The sequence below is a fragment of the Vanellus vanellus genome (genome assembly GCF_965231255.1).
Source record: "Vanellus vanellus genome assembly, chromosome: 1".
Classification (NCBI taxonomy): Eukaryota; Metazoa; Chordata; class Aves; order Charadriiformes; family Charadriidae; genus Vanellus; species Vanellus vanellus.
The window spans coordinates 58,233,146-58,248,908 of record NC_138905.1 but is presented as its reverse complement, the minus strand read 5'-3'; the positions used below and the strand labels follow the sequence as shown (position 1 = coordinate 58,248,908).

Sequence of the window (15,763 nt, the reverse complement as noted above, 5' to 3'; positions counted from 1 at the left end):
GACCAAAGGCTCCCAGGCCACCTAGGCTGAAGACCGTAAACCTCTAAACATGAGGGGTCTAAACCACTCTGGCCACAGGATCCTCAATCAGCTATAGTGGATGATGGAGATGCCTGATCCAGTTGGGCTCTTTGTGTCTAAACCTGGTGGGCCTATGGGTCACAAACCAGTTCAGCCAACGGTGTTCAAATTTCTTGGGCTCAGGTAGCTAATCTCCTTCAGCTGGTAAGTCCTAAACCTCTCAGACTAAAGGATTCTTGGTCATTTCAACACAATGCACCCAAATCCTATAGACCTTTGGTTCATTACCCTCTGTGGTGGCCACCTATAATCTACCTAGATGCAAGGATCCAAGTCACCTGTGCTGAGGACCCCAAATCCCTTAGGTGGGGGTACCTAATGGTCCTGGGCTTCTTGATCCTCAAGGTCCATGATGGCCTGTTACTCCAAAATCCCTCAGGTCCTCTACTCCGCTCTGGTGAGACCCCACCTGGAGTACTGCGTCGAGCTCTGAAGTCCTCAGCACAGGAAAGACATGGACCTGTTGGAGCAGGTCCACAAAAATGATCAGAGGGATGGAACGCCTCTCCTATGATGACAGGCTGAGAGAGTTGGGGTTGTTCAGCCTGTAGAAGAGAAAGCTCTGTGGATACCTTATTGTGGCGTCTCAGTACTTAAAGGGGGCATGTAAGAAAGATGGGGACAAACGTTTTAGCAGGGCCTGTAGCGATAGGACAAGGGGTAATGGCTTTAAACTAAAGGAGGGTAGTTTTAGACTAGATATAAGGAAGAATTTTTTTACTATGAGGGTGGTGAAACACTGGCACAGGTTGCCCAGAGAGGTGGAAGATGCCCCATCCCTGGAAACATTCCAGGTCAGGTTGGTCAGGGCTCTGAGCAACCTGATCTAGTTGAAGATGTTCCCTCTCATTGTAGGGGGTCAGCGAAGGGTGTGTGTGTGTGTGGAAAGACTAGATGACCTTTAAAGGACCCTTCCAACCCAAACTATGCTATGATTCTACGTGACCCCCCTGCTAATGTTCATAAATCCCGTGGATAGGGGTTGCCACAAATCCCTCCAGGGATCCCAAATCACATGTTTTGGGGGTGCTTAAAACCCTTGGGACACAGCCTCCCCCCTAAAGAAAGAAACCCAAAGGCCTGAACACCTCCTAGAGAAGGTGCCCGAACCCCTTCAAGCCGCAGGAGCCCCGTCGGGGGGCGGAGCCACAGCGGCGCCCCGCCCCTTCGTTGCCCTGCCCCGCCCCGCCCCGCCGGCGAGGGGGCGGGGCCCCGGGGGCCAATGGCTATTGGCCCCCGGGGCCCCGCCCCCTCGCCGGCGGGGCGGGGCGGGGCAGGGAGATGTGGCGCGGCGCGGCGGTGGGGGTGCTGCGGGTCGGTGGGGCCGGCGGCCCCCGGGCCGCTTCGGGAACGGCGGCGGCTCAGCTCCGCCGGCGGCTGGAAAGCGAGCTGGAGGACATCCGAGGCGCCGGCACTTGGAAAAGCGAGCGGGTCATCGCCTCCCGCCAAGGTCCCCACCTCCGCTTGGCGGGCGGCGGAGCCGGTGCGTACGGAGGGGGGGCGGGGAGGGCTCTCGGTCTCTTCCCCCGGTACGACGCCGGCGTTTCTCTTTCTCTCTCTCTCTCTCTCTCTCTTTCTTCCCGCAGGGATCCTCAACTTCTGCGCCAATAACTACCTGGGGCTCTCCAGCCACCCCGAGGTGATCCGCGCTGCCGTAGAGGCCCTCGAGAAGTTCGGCGCCGGGCTCAGCTCCGTCCGCTTCATCTGCGGCACCCAGGTACCAGGGGCAGCATCCCCTGTTCCAGGGTAGCCTTTCTCAGGAGCTCCCCACTCAGACTCCTTGCTGGGCACAGTACTAAGGTGCACGTGGCTGGGCGGAAAAAAAGCCTGTCGAGTCCCCGTTAGCCAAAGGTCTGGAAATCCGGCAACTTAAACCATTACAAACCCCATCGGAGAGCAAAGAAATGAAAACACCCCTCTGAATTCAGAAAATGAGTGTCTTTTTTTTTTCCCCTCCCTTAAGGGTCAAAATTACAGCAAGCCTGACTTGAAAAGGCTCTTGTCAAAGCCACCCCGGTTTATCCCCGCTGGAGGCTTTTCAGAGCCCCGGCTGGAGAAGTACAGAGAAAACTCAGACCTGCTCCCCCATGGGTGGCAAGCTTGGAGTTTCCCTGCGGTGCTTTTGGTGTCCAAACCCATAACCACATTTTAGGGCCGCGTTTGCAAGCACTTTCTGAACACAGCTAACTTCTCCCACGCCTTTTCTGGATAAAGCTTGTCTGTTTCCTCCCTTGCAAACAGCATCTAATGGCAACAGGCAAGCGTGAACTTGTGCTGCCCCACCAGTGACGCTTGATCCTCGCTTCTCTTTAGAGCATACACAAGGATCTGGAGGAGAAGATCGCACGTTTCCACCAGCGGGAAGATGCCATTCTCTACGCCAGCTGCTTTGATGCCAATGCTGGTATCTTTGAGGTTTGTAGGGCTTTCCTTGTGTTGTGTATGGAGGAGGGAGGTGATAGCAACGTGCCTTCCAGAGGCTCTGGTGTGACCCCTGTGCTGCAGAGAAGATGGCAGTGACTGCTGGTGAAGAACCCTGACTTGGTGCCCTTGGACTGGGGGAGCCACGCAGAGCTGTCAGCCCTCACCTCCCCCTTCCCCAGCCAGCTCCAGCTTTTGGGGAGGGCTCCTATTTCCTGGGAGGTCTGTACCCTCCCCCCCCCGAAGTGTAGATGGAGGGCAGGGGTGATCCCCCAGGCTTCCTAGGGAAGGGAAGGGAGATTTTGAGCTCAGAAGCTGCAGGCAAGAGCCTGGCCTAAGGAAATCAGGGGATGAGGTGGCTGGGAAGGAAAGTGGAAAGTTTAGTGTTGCCAAGAGAGACGTGGCAGCTGCAATCAAATGCAGCCTTGTCCTCTGCACTGAGAGAGGCTGGAAGATCTCAGTGAGGCGGTGCCCCGGAGCAAAGGATGGTCCTTTCTGTTCGGCACGGCCAGGCCCTGCTGACCCCAGAGGATGCAGTGCTGTCGGATGAACTGAACCATGCCTCCATCATCGATGGGATCCGCCTGTGCAAGGCTAACAAGTACCGCTACAAGCACATGGACATGCAGGACCTGGAGGCCAAGCTGCAGGACGCACAGGTATGGAGGTCTGCTCCCACCCCAACGTGAGGGTGTTCGTTTGGCTGTGGTACCTGTGCAGTAACCAGCCCCAAAGGGTGAGCTCTGCCCTTTCCCGTGTAATAGGCATGTTTTTGCCAATAGGGACAGGTAGGCATGGATAGAAGAGCTGCTGGTGGGGAAGCGGCTGGTTGCAATGCAAACTCCCTGTCTCTGTTAGATATATCCACTCCCTACAGGAGCTGGACTATGTCCTGGTCTCCTCCAGCAGCCCATCTCCTCAGGGTGACATCTTCACCCCTGGGGATGCTGCTGTCTTTCCCATAGAAACATCGTCTGCGGCTGGTGGCCACCGACGGTGCCTTCTCCATGGATGGCGACATCGCACCCCTGAGGGAGATCTGCCAGCTGGCCCAGAAGTATGATGCCCTGGTCTTCATTGACGAATGCCATGCCACAGGCTTCCTGGGACCTAATGGCCGGTAAGGGGCTGTTTCACCCCTGTTTCCCCCCCCCCCGACCCTGACTACCTCTGAAGCAAAGCCAAAGGTGCTGATGACCAACATAGTTTTGTGGGGGGACTCATGGAGCCACCCATTCTTGAAGGCTCCGCACCTATCTTTGGGGCACCTGAGGGGATTGAAGGGAGGTACTTTAGCAATGACCCATCCCAATGTGACAGCCACTTCTCTGGGTGTAAGGAATGGTGTGGTCATCTCCTCTGTCTCTCCTAGCAAGCACTTGGACTTCCTGATTTCGGAGTCCTTCTCCTCTCAGCCATCACTTTCAAATGCTTGGGTCTTGGGGGTTCTGTGGAGTTAGCTTTGATTAGTTCCCTCAGGGCAGCTTTTTCCTCTGTCCCTGGAGATTCTCCACGTGCCAAACAGTGCACTTGCTGGAGGTGTTTGCTGAGGACAGATGCTTGACATGCTTGTTTTGTTCAGGCATGTGAGCACCAAGCGCTCCATTGCATGGTCCTTGCTGCTCTCTGTCTACTGGAAGAGAGAGACCTGTGTGAGACACCACCTGTATGAATGAGCAACGAGTCCCTCTTCAGATGGAAGGACAGTGCAGGAGATGACAAGAAGAGAAAGCCATCTGAAAAAGTCAAAAGTTGCTCTATGAAGAGCTCCCTTTCAGCTCTGTCCTGTCTAGGCAGATCTCATGTGGGAACCTGGCAAGTCCACATCAAGCTGTGAAATGAGTGAGAAGTGGGAACTAAGCAAGACAACTGTCCTGGTTTTCTCACTGAGGCTGCAGCAAATCTTTCATCATGGATCAAAATGATGGTGCAAGAGGCACCTTTTAAGAGAAGGGATGCCACTACTGGTGGCACTTCATCACCAACAGGAGAGGTAGTCGTGCTAAACTGTAGTACATTCCAGACCCCGTAGTTGTGCTGAGCTTTCTCAAGACTTCACAAGGAAGAAATGGATGTCTTGTAATCTTCCTTCCTTGGGCATGGTAGTCATCCTGTGAGTTGAGGGAGACCTTTTCAGTCTGTCCCAGTGGGCTGTGTGGTCCCACCAGCTGCAAAAACAACTGTTTTGGCTGCACTGAGGTGTGTGAGTGCAGAACAGCTTGAGGAAGAGGGAACAGTTACTGAGCGCTTCATGAGTTGTGCTGGTTTCAGTGTGAACCTGATGGTGTTGTCCACAACACTGTGTTTCTGTATTTCGAGAGAGCCAACAGCTGGGTGGCTGTGCCCCGTCCTGCCTTTTTGGGGTGGAGGACATGAAACTGCAGAGCACGTTTGCCATGCCTGGTTGGTTCCACTAGTGTAGATGTTGACACGGGTGCTTTAGGCCTGTGTGCATTTAGGGCAGCACATCAGTGATGTGCACAGTCCACCTCAGAGGACATCGGCTACTTTAGCTGGGCAACTGTTTTTCCCTGGTGTATGTTAATGGTGTGGCATGTCAGAGATGTGTGCAAGACCTACATCAACGGCTAGTACTCTGTTTGGACTATTAAACTTCCATGTGGGAAGTTTGAGTGCTCTCCCATCTGTAGGGGATAAAGAACCCATGCTCTTGCCTCAGGAGATCCCAGCTTAGCCTTTCTGCAGGAGAAGGGAAGGTCAACACTAGGGTTGAACAAGCACAGGGGGGTGTTCTTCCTTTACCAGAAGAGGGGACACCAGAGACCTGGCTGGTGGTGCTTTGTTTCCCTCCAGGCATCAGATGTAGAGCAGCTTCCCTGGGCATACTGGCACAGCTGATAATGTGATACTCCTTTTTCTACAGGGGTACTGACGAGCTCCTGGGAGTGATGGACAAAGTCACCATCATCAACTCCACCCTAGGAAAAGCTCTTGGAGGAGCTGCAGGTGAAAATATTTCCCTAAAGGACGTCTGCACTCTAAAGAGCTCCACAGCATTGCTTTGATGTTTCCTTCCTCTGTCTAATGACAGAGCAAGAAATGCATGTTGTCCTCTTCTGCTGGTGGCATGAGGCTCAGTTTGGGACCTTGCTGCAGGGTCGAGGGTGGTCCTGCCATGTTCTCCTTCTGCTTCATTTTCCCTATGCATTTGCCTTTGGGGTGAAGGTGGAAACTCTTGGTAAAAGGTGTCAGCTGTGATTTTTCTTTTTTTAGGCCCGGTTTGTACTAAAATTCCTGCTGTAGGTGACAGGTTGGCTTTATCGAGGGAGTCCCCTCTGAACAGGTCACCCTGAGGTGCCTTGTCCATTTCTCTGTCCTCCATCTGCAGGCGGGTACACGACTGGCCCCAAACCCCTCATCGATTTGCTCCGCCAGCGTTCCCGCCCATACCTCTTCTCCAACAGCTTGCCCCCCGCTGTGGTGGGCTGTGCATCCAAGGCCCTGGACCTCCTCATGGAGAGCAATGCCATTGCACAGTCCATGGCTGCCAAAACCCAACGGTGAGGGGGCTATATTGGGGTGGGAACAGGGGGAGAGGTTTGTTAGGAATGAGTTGTCCACGTGTGTTTACTCACCCCCCCGGTGATAGCCATGAAGGCAATTTGCAAGTCATGGCCGGGGGATGCTCAGGGGAAACCACAGGATGTGCCTCTGTGTGTCAGACAGATGTGTGGGCAGATGTGTCACAGCTGGATGCTCTGCGAGCTGGGACACATCTGCCTCTCAGGCAGCTGCAGTCCCCCTCGCGTTGAGCAGGAAACAGCAAAAGGTCACTCCAAAAAGAGAGATCCCTTCCCTGCATGGGAGATGCACGGGCTGCCAGGGGAAAGCAAGGCAGCGGTCCCGAAGGACAGGAGTGACGAGGTTTTACTCATCCTCTTGTTCTCTCCACCAGGTTCAGAAGCAAGATGACGGCAGCTGGCTTCACCATCGCGGGCAAAGACCACCCCATCTGTCCTGTCATGCTCGGGGATGCTCGGCTGGCTTCAGTGATGGCTGAGGACATGCTGAACAGAGGTGAAACAGGGAGGGAGCTCTGGATGCAGACATATGCCTTGAGGGAAGGGACAGCCTCCAGGGGATGTTCCTGCATGAAATCTGTTTTTTCTGTCCTCCCCAGCTGCAAATTTCCTTGTGATCTCCCACAGATGTTCCTGGCTTCACCTCCTTTCTCTTTTGGGGTGGGGAGGGGTTTACATTAGCTCTCTTGCCCTGCCGTTCTGGACTCCATCCCCATCCCTGGTCCTAACCCTCACTTCTGTGCTTGGGAGCAGATTCCACTTGAAAACCCTGAAGCCTGGAAATGGTTATTGAGAGGGGAGGGAGGATCCAAAAGCCTTTCTCTGTCACCCAGTACCACCTCAGCCTCCTTCCCTCTAGCCAGCTCTGACTCTCCATGCGTTTTGTCCTCAGGCATTTATGTCATTGGCTTCAGCTACCCCGTGGTCCCCAAAGGAAAGGCCCGCATCCGGGTCCAGATCTCGGCCGTGCACAGTGACGAGGACATCGACCGCTGCGTGGAAGCCTTCACTGAGGTGGGACGGAAACACGGAGCACTGCCTTGAGGGGCCAGCAAACACCTCCTCCAGTGCCCTCCCTGCCCATGACCCAAGTGCCTGTGCTGGCGAGAAAAGGCTTGAGCAGCACGCTGCCAAAAGCAGCACCGGTCCTCAAGACATCGCAGCCTGCGGGAGGCTGTGGCTGTTGCAGGGTGCTGGCAGCAGCACTGGCAACCAGCTCTTGTGTTATTAAAGGTGTCCTGCAATGCAGTGGATATTTGTCCGGCTCTTGTTTTCTCAGCCAGGAACTGCAGCCCATCCCCATCCTCTCTTCCTGTGACCGGACATTCTGCTGCGTCTTCCCTAAAGCTTTGATCAGGGCACTGAAGTGCTGCTGCTCCTGCTGTCTCCTGCCGATGGTTGCTGGTATGCCTGAGTTCTCCTGCTTCCTCCACCTCTCCTGTGGCTCCAGTAGTGTCACCCCAGCAGATCTTCCTACTGTAATTCCCCACTGAGGCAGGGGGGTTTCCCAAGGTCTTGGCAACCTGTGTCACTGGCAGCTGGTTTGGGGAAGAGGGCAATGGGCTGGCCAAAGCTCCGGTCCTCCTTTCTCCCCTTCCCACTCTTGGGTGTTGGGTGTGAGGCTTACTTGGTCTCCAGGGCTGCCTCTAAGGCTTTGCCCATCACTGCGGTGCTCCCAAACCTGCCCTGGGAGCTGCATCTCAACCCAGAGAAGCTGCTGGGCAGTGAGGCAGCAGCGGCCAGTAGCCTGGCAAGAAGGCCTGTGTCTGCCTGGGGCTGAGGCTGGGGGCAGAGCAGGTGACAGAAACCTGTAATTTTCCTCCATCAGCTGCAATTTTCGCACAGCAGAGAACACACAGCAGGCTGGGATCTCTGGATTTGTTCCTCTGAGCCGTGCTGGGCTAGCGATTTAGCACTCGAGCAGGAACAAGTGGGTTCAGGGCGTCTCTCAGGATTGCTTTGTTTGCATCAGTTCTGCTCTAGATGAGAAATCATGTGTCTCCTGCCCTCTGCCCACGTGTCGAATTGGATACCAGCTGCCTGCAGCCGGGGACGGGCAGACTCCAGGTGAATTGAGGCTGTGCTGTGCTCGGGTGCCGAAGCACTGGGTCACATCAGCAACGACATACTCCGAAAACGCAGTGAGGGAGCAAGCTATGAGGGCGATAACATGTCTGACCTGAACCAGAGCAACTGCTGACGAATATAGTAGTTAATTCAGGGTTGCAGCGCTTTCCGTGCTATGAAGGGCAGGGGAGAAATGTGTTTTCTGTGGGGCTGCTGCCAGACCTTGTCAGAGTGCCTGGTAGCCTAACTGTGTGCCAATTTTATTTAATTTTCCACCTCCACGAGGACCCAAGCTCAGCCTACTGATAAAGTAAGATACAGAGTTCCCTCTGTGTGGTGCCAAGCCCTTACGGTGCTGCAAACCCTCCCCCCTGTCTTATCAACGGGCAGTATTTTGGGAATGGGGAATGTAATGGGGAAACGGCAGGGGGTTGCGCTCAGGCCCCTCTTGCAACCTGGAGGAGATGAAGCTTCATCCAGATGGATGCTTGTACAGGGGGGTTGAGTCCCTACAGGGGGGTTGAGTCCCTACAGGGGGGTTGAGTCCCTACACTGAATCACTGCTGTTGGAGCCTGATGTGCTTGCACCCCTTGCTCCCCACTATTTGCACACCTCCATTGCACACCTGTCCCATCCTGCCCATGTCTCTTGCTCCTCTCAGGGCAGCCAGCCCAAGCAGCTTAACCCTGCTCCAGCTTTCAAGTGCCTTCTCCATGGAAGAACAGCCTACACAGACGTCTCACTGCTCCACTGCAAGCAAGAGCAGCAGCAGCCTCCTTCCCCTGCGATGCACACACTTGTTCTTGTGTGCACGTGTGTGCTTCCCCCCTTCTCCTCCTCCTCCTCTCCTCGCCAGGTGCCCTGACCTCCTTCTCCCCTCCGCCTCTCCCAGGCCCCTTGGCAGCCGATCCCCACTCCGGCTGCCTCTCCGCCTACTTCAAGGCCGAGCTCTGCAGCAGACTGCGGTTTGCACGGTGAGTGCCAGAGCCTGGGGAAGAGAAGAGGGTCAGGCGATGGCACGCTGGAAATGAATAATGCAGCACCCATCGACTGCAGGCGCTGTGTTAATATTGCATTCCCAGGCAAAGCCTCCAGCTCTTTTATTTCTTCAAGGCTTCCCGACCCAGGTCTGATCTGCAGCTCTTTGCAGCTTTTAGCCCAAAAAGCAGAGGACTTTTTGCTGGGTGGGTTGTAGAGACAGATGACACTTTTTGAGGATGCAGTTCCCACGCCAGGGCTCACCAACCCACCCCAGATCCCCATGCTGATCTGCAGTGTCCCTCCTGCCCCCAGCCATTACCCAGCAGGAGCCCCATATCTCTCCCATTGTACTTCCAAGTAGGGGACTGTCCTGTCCCATCCCATTTCCGTAGATACCCACAACATGGATGCTTCCAGCCCTGAGTATCTGCTGCCCCTGTGACTTCCTTCACCTGCCTGGACAAATAACCCTCACTGGGCTCTCCCCTCACAGCCCCAAACCTGCCCCCCTCTTCCCTCCGACCCCCTCCAGCCCCTCTTTATGCTGCACTTTCCACCCCAAGGTGCCACCCACCTTCCCCAACCATTCCCAGCTGGCATCCCTCTGTCCTTTCTCTGTGCCCACAGGGATGCCCCAGCTCGGACCGAGCCTGCTGCGGCCAATGTGAATGGGGTCTGAACTTGCTGTCGGGTGCCTTGATTTTCCCATCCCACATTCTTCACTGGAGATAAATGCCATGCAAGGGCCCCCACCAGTGCAACCTTTCCGTGCTGGCAGGCAAGGGGGCGAAGGAGCTGTGTGTACCCCCACATGCACCCAGGGGCTTCGACGAAAAACAGCAATGCCCACAGCCACTCCCCGCTTCCTTCTGGTGGTTTATTTCTCCAGTTGGGACCCCCCGTCTCCCCTGCCCTCAGGGTTCATCCAGGTAGCTGCTGGCTTCTTCAGGCCGTCAGGCTGCAGGAACAGGTTTGGGGGGTGGGGGTGTCCTTCCATGGTCCCCTCAGCGGCAGGAGCACTTGCAGGCGGCCACGACAGGGTAGGGGATCTGCCGCCAGGCACAGTGCGGAGGTCCGGGGGACTGGGGTGCCCAGCAGTGCCAGGCCAGCAGCTTGATGTGGGTGATGTGCGCGGGGCGGCAGGTCATGCCGGGGGGCCAGGAGCAGCCAGGGGGTCCGGTCTGGCAGGCGGTGTGGCGCACCCAGCGGGGCCAGAAGACAGGTCCCAGGTCAACCCAGGTGGAGGTGAGGCGGCAGGCGGCCCGCTCCACCAGCCACTGCTGCAGGCGACGGGCCAGGGTCCCCGGCAGCTCGGGAGGCAATCCCGGGCCAGGGGGCAGCAGGGTGGGCAGCTCCAGCCCCTCCACCTCCCGCCACAGCTTGCGGCGGTACCTTCCAGCTCCCTCCGCCAGGTCCCGGCTCAGGGACTCCAGGTTCTCCTCGGGGACGCTGCTGTTGCGGCCACGGGGCTCCTCAGTCGCCATCCAGAAGGGGTCGAAGGCCGAGCCCAGCAGCCGGCGCAGCCGCCCAGGGCGGAGGTGCCGGGGCTTGGGGGAGTATCGGTAGTCCTCAGGGGAGAGGGAGAGGCTGTAGGGCCGCACCGGTGCCGAGGGGTGGCCACGCAGCAGGTGGGCAGCAGGGTCAGGGGTGCCGGATGGCGGCGCCGGTGGCTCCCGGGGTTCCTCCAGCAGCGGCAGTGGTGGCGGTGGTGGGCCTGGGGTGCCCGGTGGCGGTAGCAGGCAGAGGAGGAGGAGGAGAAGGAAGCCACGGTGGGGTCCCCCCATGGTGAAGTGGCGGCGCGGCGGGCTGTGCCGGGCTGTGGGCTCTTGCTTCGCCGCATCCCCCGGGTTATCGCCGCATCCCCAGGCATGGCCTTCCCCTTTCCCCTGGTTACAGCGGCTGATAGCAAGACGGCGGGGACACCCCGCTCCCAGGCGGGGAGGGGAGGACGCACCGTCCCTCCTCAGGTCGAGGAGTGCCGCCAACGGGGCCATCGGGGTTTCAGTGGAGGAAAGGGGGCCGGCGCCTCCCTCCTCCTCCTCCACATCCTGCCCCATTGTTGGAAGAGGCATCCAGGACCATCCCAGTGAAGGGAAGGTGGTGGCCTTTGGGTCTTGCTGGGAAAGGACTACCAAGTTGCGCTCGGCCTCAGCGCACCTGGAAGTCCGCAGGGGTGGATGTGGTGGCAGGGTGGTGGGGCAGTGGGGTGGGAAGTCACTGTCACCTCCCAGCACATCAGCCATGCTGTCCTGTGTAGCAGTGAGGGAGCTGAACCTCTGGAGATGGCCTCCCTGGATGGCTTGTCCTCATTCCCCACACTGCAGTGCCCTAGCAATGCTGGTGGAGGGCGGACCTGGGCTGGATGGACACCAAAACCTGCTTTGCCCTTCTTCCCCAGGTCAGACATTGTGGGAGAGACTTGATCTGCTCTATGCTGTGCTACTAACAGTTCATTAATAACAGCTAGTAATAGCAATTAATTGCTCGTGCTCCAGAAGGTTTAGACCCGTATCCCGAGGTTTGGGCAGGGTCCAGGCTCAGTGTGGTGGGATATTCATGTTCCCTGGAGGTGCTGGGCAACAGGTCCTGAACACCCAGCATCGAGGGGTGCCCGCAGGGCCCACCAGGGTCGTGGGACCCTCTCCCCTTCCACCCTCCCACTGGAAAGCAATGGGCTTTTTCTCGGCTGCCCTCTCCTTGCTGGAGCAGGGAGCATCTGTGGGAAGGCTGGGCAGAGAGGAGTTAACTCCAAAGCCAACCTCAGAGAGAGGGGAAAAAAAAAAACAGAGATCAATGGATCAGCAGCTAGAGCAGAGGGAGGGAAAAGGGGGAGAACAGAGAGAGAGGAGAGGAGCTCCAGGAGAGAGGCTAGTGTGGGAGACAGAAGAAGAGAGAGCAGAGCTGGCAGCGGGTGGCAGCGGAGCACCAGGCAGGGGTGACAGCACTGCCCCGGACAAACTCTTCGGTAGCCTGTGTCCTCCCTGCTGCTGCCCAGGCTGGATCGGAGGTCTCCACTGAGCAAGTGGTGAAGCTGCAGGATCTTCCTCACAGAGGTGAGTGCTGGCTTCCCAAGCAAGGGGTGGCCTCAGGCTCCCTGAGCAGAGACACAACAGTGCCCAGAGATACCACACTGCCTATGTGTGAGTGTGTGCCCAGAGGGCAAGCAGGGTCCTCTGCTTCATCGAGGAGATCCCATGGGGCCAGGATGGAGAAGCCAGATAGTTACCAGTAGGACAGAGGGGACTGCAGAGCCAAAGAGGCAGGGACAACCTTTCAGTGCAATACAGAGACTGCTGGGAAGGAGAAGTGATGAGCTGAAGGATGGAGGAGACTGGGGCGAAGGAGCTTGCATGACCCAAAAAAAGAGTTAATTGCATGTCAACAGTTGCTAGATAACAGTGTCTTTCCGTCTTGGTTGCTGCTCAGTGAAGGACAATTTGTTCTAATGATAGCACAACGCAGGGAAGGCTCATTAGGAGATAGGCTGTTGGTGCTCCCCGCCTGAGTGCAGTGTTACTCAGGGCTGGAGGAAGTTTTGCTGCAAATCACAGTACCTTGAGCTGTGCTAATAATTACACTCCATCGCAATGATCATTGTGTTGTGTTTCAGGCAGCTCTGAGGTCTCCCTCCATCCTCTTCTAGCCACCACTATCCAGGCCGTGACCACCTCTCAGCATCAGGAAGAGCTGCCACGAGTGACCTCTCCTCTGTGGAGCATAACTACTGTAAAGGGAGCAAAGGGCAGTCAGCTCCGGGGAGGAGGTGGTCCCAGCTTTTAAGGAGCTCCCTTGGGGCGGGAGTATGGTGGGGTGCTGCTGCTGTGGGGTGTCACCCAGGCATCAGGTCCCTGCTGCCGGAGGTGTCACAGCCCTGGGGTGAGGGTGGCAGGATCAGTCCCAGCCCACGGGAGCCCCCTTCCCCACAGCCTCGCGGCCGAGCCCTGTTGAACACCAGCCAGGATTTAGGCTTGCCGAAGCAAGCGATCCCAGAGGTTTAGCGGCTTTGGGATTGTAGGAGGAATGAAGGGGAGGCCAGGCAGCAGGGCAAGGGGGTCCTTCAGGGGGCTGGGAGCACAGGAGGTGCCATGGTGAGGATGTGAATGCAGGCAGGAGAAAGGGGCTTCGTCTCCACACGAACCAGGCAGATGTGGGCTGACTGATGCCAAGGGCATACTTGCCAGCAATGTCATGAGGATCTTGATGTCATCGTTTAACCAGCCGGTGGGGATTGGCATCTCTGGGAGAAACAAGGGTGTCAGACAAAGGCTGGGATCAGGCACCTTAGCGCCAGAGCTCTGGTGGCTGCTGTAGTCAACACTGAGCAGCACCCGCTTGCTTACGGCCATGCACAGGTGTTGTGTCTCCTTTTGTCCCCACACAGGTTCCCGCAGTTAGATGGGGAGATGCCAAGAGGCTGGAATGCCTCCTCTGACAGCCCAGAGCTGCGAGCCGCAGGGATTATCGTGCCCGTCATCTTCTCCCTCATCTTCCTCCTGGGTACTGTGGGGAACGGGCTGGTGCTGGCCGTGCTGCTGCGGAACAGACAGATCAAGTACAATACCACCAACCTCTTCATCCTTAACCTGGCCATGGCCGACCTGTGCTTCATCGTCTGCTGTGTCCCCTTCCAGGCCACCATTTATACCCTGGATGGGTGGCTGTTTGGGGCCTTTGCCTGCAAGGCTGTGCATTTCCTGATCTACCTCACCATGTATGCCAGCAGCTTCACCTTGGCCGCCGTCTCTGTTGACAGGCAAGCGTCCCCTCCCCTTTGAGTCCCTCAGCTCAGGGACAACATGTTTGCTACCCTTGAGCTAAGGGGTGGGAGAAAGGCCAGTCCTTACCCTGTTGAGAGTCATGTAAGAAGCAGGTAGGGTCTCCCCAGAGGCAGGGCCAGCAAAGTCAACCTCCCCTTCTTGCTGTGCCCTCTCCCAGCATCAAGCCAAGCTCTCAGCCTGGTTACCCAGCCCTCACTCAGGAAGGAGTGTAGGCATATGCTGAGGTTTGGTGTCCACCTTGCAAAACCAAAAATGGCAAAGTCCCAGGGCAGCAACACACCAGAGAAAAAAGAGGGAGCCCTCTGGGTCCTGCTGCTGTCCTTCTCTTCCCTGGTTCAAGAGGCACTCTGCTTGCTCTTCCCGAGCTAGCACAGCAGAGTGGGTGATGGAGACCCCAGACCCACTGCTGGGATGACCCTGATCTCTATGTGAATTCACTGTAACCCTCCCTCCCAAGAGGTGAGGAGAGGGAGGGATGGATGGCTGCATGGGTAGGGATCCACAGATGGTAGCTCCACAGGGCAGGAGAGATATCTCATCTCACCCACACAGTGTTTGGTTTCTCATTCTCCTTCCCCATCCCACCAGGTACCTGGCCATTCGCTATCCGCTGAAGTCCCGGGATCTCCGCACCTCCCGAAATGCAGGAGTGGCCATTTTAGCAATCTGGTCATTGTCGCTGTTCTTCGCAGGGCCTTACCTCAGTTACTACCAGATTGTCCATTACCACAGGGTGCCCATCTGCGTCCCCATCTGGGAGGACCAGCGCCGAAAGATTCTGGATATCCTCACATTTGTCTTTGGATACCTCCTGCCCGTGATCGTGGTGAGCCTGGCATACGCCAGGACCATCAAGTTCCTGTGGACCTCCATAGACCCCGTAGAAAGGATCTCGGAGTCCCGGAAGGCCAAGTGTAAGGTCACCAAGATGATTGTGGCTGTGGCCATCCTGTTCTGCCTCTGCTGGCTGCCCCACCACCTGGTCATCCTGTGCTTCTGGTTTGGCCACTTCCCCTTCAACCGAGCCACTTACGCTTGCCGCTTGGCTTCCCACTGCCTTTCGTATGCCAACTCCTGCCTCAACCCCATCGTCTACGCCCTCATCTCCAAGCATTTCCGCAAGCGTTTCAAGCAGGTCTTCACCTGCCTCTTCTTCCAGAACAAGACCAAGAAGAAGAAGAAGAGAGTTGGAAAGAAAGTCCACGTGGTCCATGTGGGCAAAGGTTTGACCAACAGCACCAGAGGTTTCTATGGAGGCAACACTGAGGTGACCCAGGTCCCAGAGGACAACACCAGGAAGAGGCTCCCTGAAGGTGCCAGTCATGATGCCAGAGTATGGACTCACCAACTACAAGATGCTATGGTCTCTGTGCAGAAGGAGCTGCTGGAGGAGGAAAGTTTGGCAACAGCTGACCATCCCCTAGCCATGACACCTACAAGAGGAACTGAGGAGTTTCTGACTGTTCATTACAGATGAGCAAAGTGAAGAAGCCTGTTTTCTAGCTTGTGAGTAACCACTCCATACCCAAACGGGCAGAATAATGTGGGACGGAGGGGAATGGACACAGCAGAGCCACTGAAACCTCCTGTGGAAATGGTTAACCCATTTTCCCCACTCATCTTCACTCCCTGGCCCACAGCATTCATCTAGGAATGGCACAATCCACCCACAAAAATGCAGGGTGGAGGGACATGTTAATGTGATGCCAAGTGACCTGGGTGGCATTCCTGCAACAGGTTTAAGTCCTTCATTTCCTAATGTTGTGCAGCAACTTGAAAGTCTAAGAGGGAGGCAACCAAAATGAAAACATCCTGGTAGGAAACGAAGGCTCTTAAGACGATATCAGAGCATGGGTGCAAAGGGTGGAGAGAGTGCATGGGGACCGGAGTGT

The 15,763-nt window shown here is 56.6% G+C and overlaps 3 protein-coding genes across 3 annotated transcripts; 2 read left to right on the top strand and 1 right to left on the bottom strand.

Annotated features, from left to right (window-relative positions):
• The first annotated feature begins 1,358 nt into the window (after positions 1 to 1,358).
• On the top strand, positions 1,359 to 7,295 carry GCAT (glycine C-acetyltransferase). Its single transcript, XM_082498518.1, has 9 exons — positions 1,359 to 1,564; positions 1,668 to 1,798; positions 2,395 to 2,496; positions 3,015 to 3,161; positions 3,468 to 3,622; positions 5,387 to 5,469; positions 5,852 to 6,023; positions 6,419 to 6,540; positions 6,937 to 7,295. Exons 1-9 carry the CDS (start codon positions 1,363 to 1,365, stop codon positions 7,086 to 7,088), a joined length of 1,266 nt encoding a protein of 421 aa, XP_082354644.1. The 5' UTR covers positions 1,359 to 1,362; the 3' UTR covers positions 7,089 to 7,295.
• A 2,802-nt stretch (positions 7,296 to 10,097) lies between these two features.
• LOC309669716 (noggin-like) lies at positions 10,098 to 10,877 on the bottom strand (the record flags this gene model as incomplete). Its single annotated transcript, XM_082480474.1, has 1 exon — positions 10,098 to 10,877. The coding sequence occupies one exon, from the start codon at positions 10,875 to 10,877 to the stop codon at positions 10,098 to 10,100; it is 780 nt and encodes a 259-aa protein (XP_082336600.1).
• A 2,550-nt stretch (positions 10,878 to 13,427) lies between these two features.
• GALR3 (galanin receptor 3) lies at positions 13,428 to 15,348 on the top strand (the record flags this gene model as incomplete). The annotated part of the gene is made up of 2 exons (XM_082499327.1): positions 13,428 to 13,846; positions 14,460 to 15,348. The coding sequence occupies exons 1-2, from the start codon at positions 13,497 to 13,499 to the stop codon at positions 15,346 to 15,348; spliced, it is 1,239 nt and encodes a 412-aa protein (XP_082355453.1). The 5' UTR covers positions 13,428 to 13,496.
• Positions 15,349 to 15,763: the final 415 nt, after the last annotated feature.

Coding starts and splice junctions, on each gene's coding strand:
- GCAT (XM_082498518.1), top strand. CDS start 1,363: ATGTGGCGCGGCGCGGCGGTGGGGGTGCTGCGGGTCGGTGGGGCCGGC. Junction 5,470..5,851: donor AGCTCTTGGAGGAGCTGCAG/GTGAAAATATTT, acceptor CTCCATCTGCAG/GCGGGTACACGACTGGCCCC. Junction 6,024..6,418: donor ATGGCTGCCAAAACCCAACG/GTGAGGGGGCTA, acceptor TCTCTCCACCAG/GTTCAGAAGCAAGATGACGG.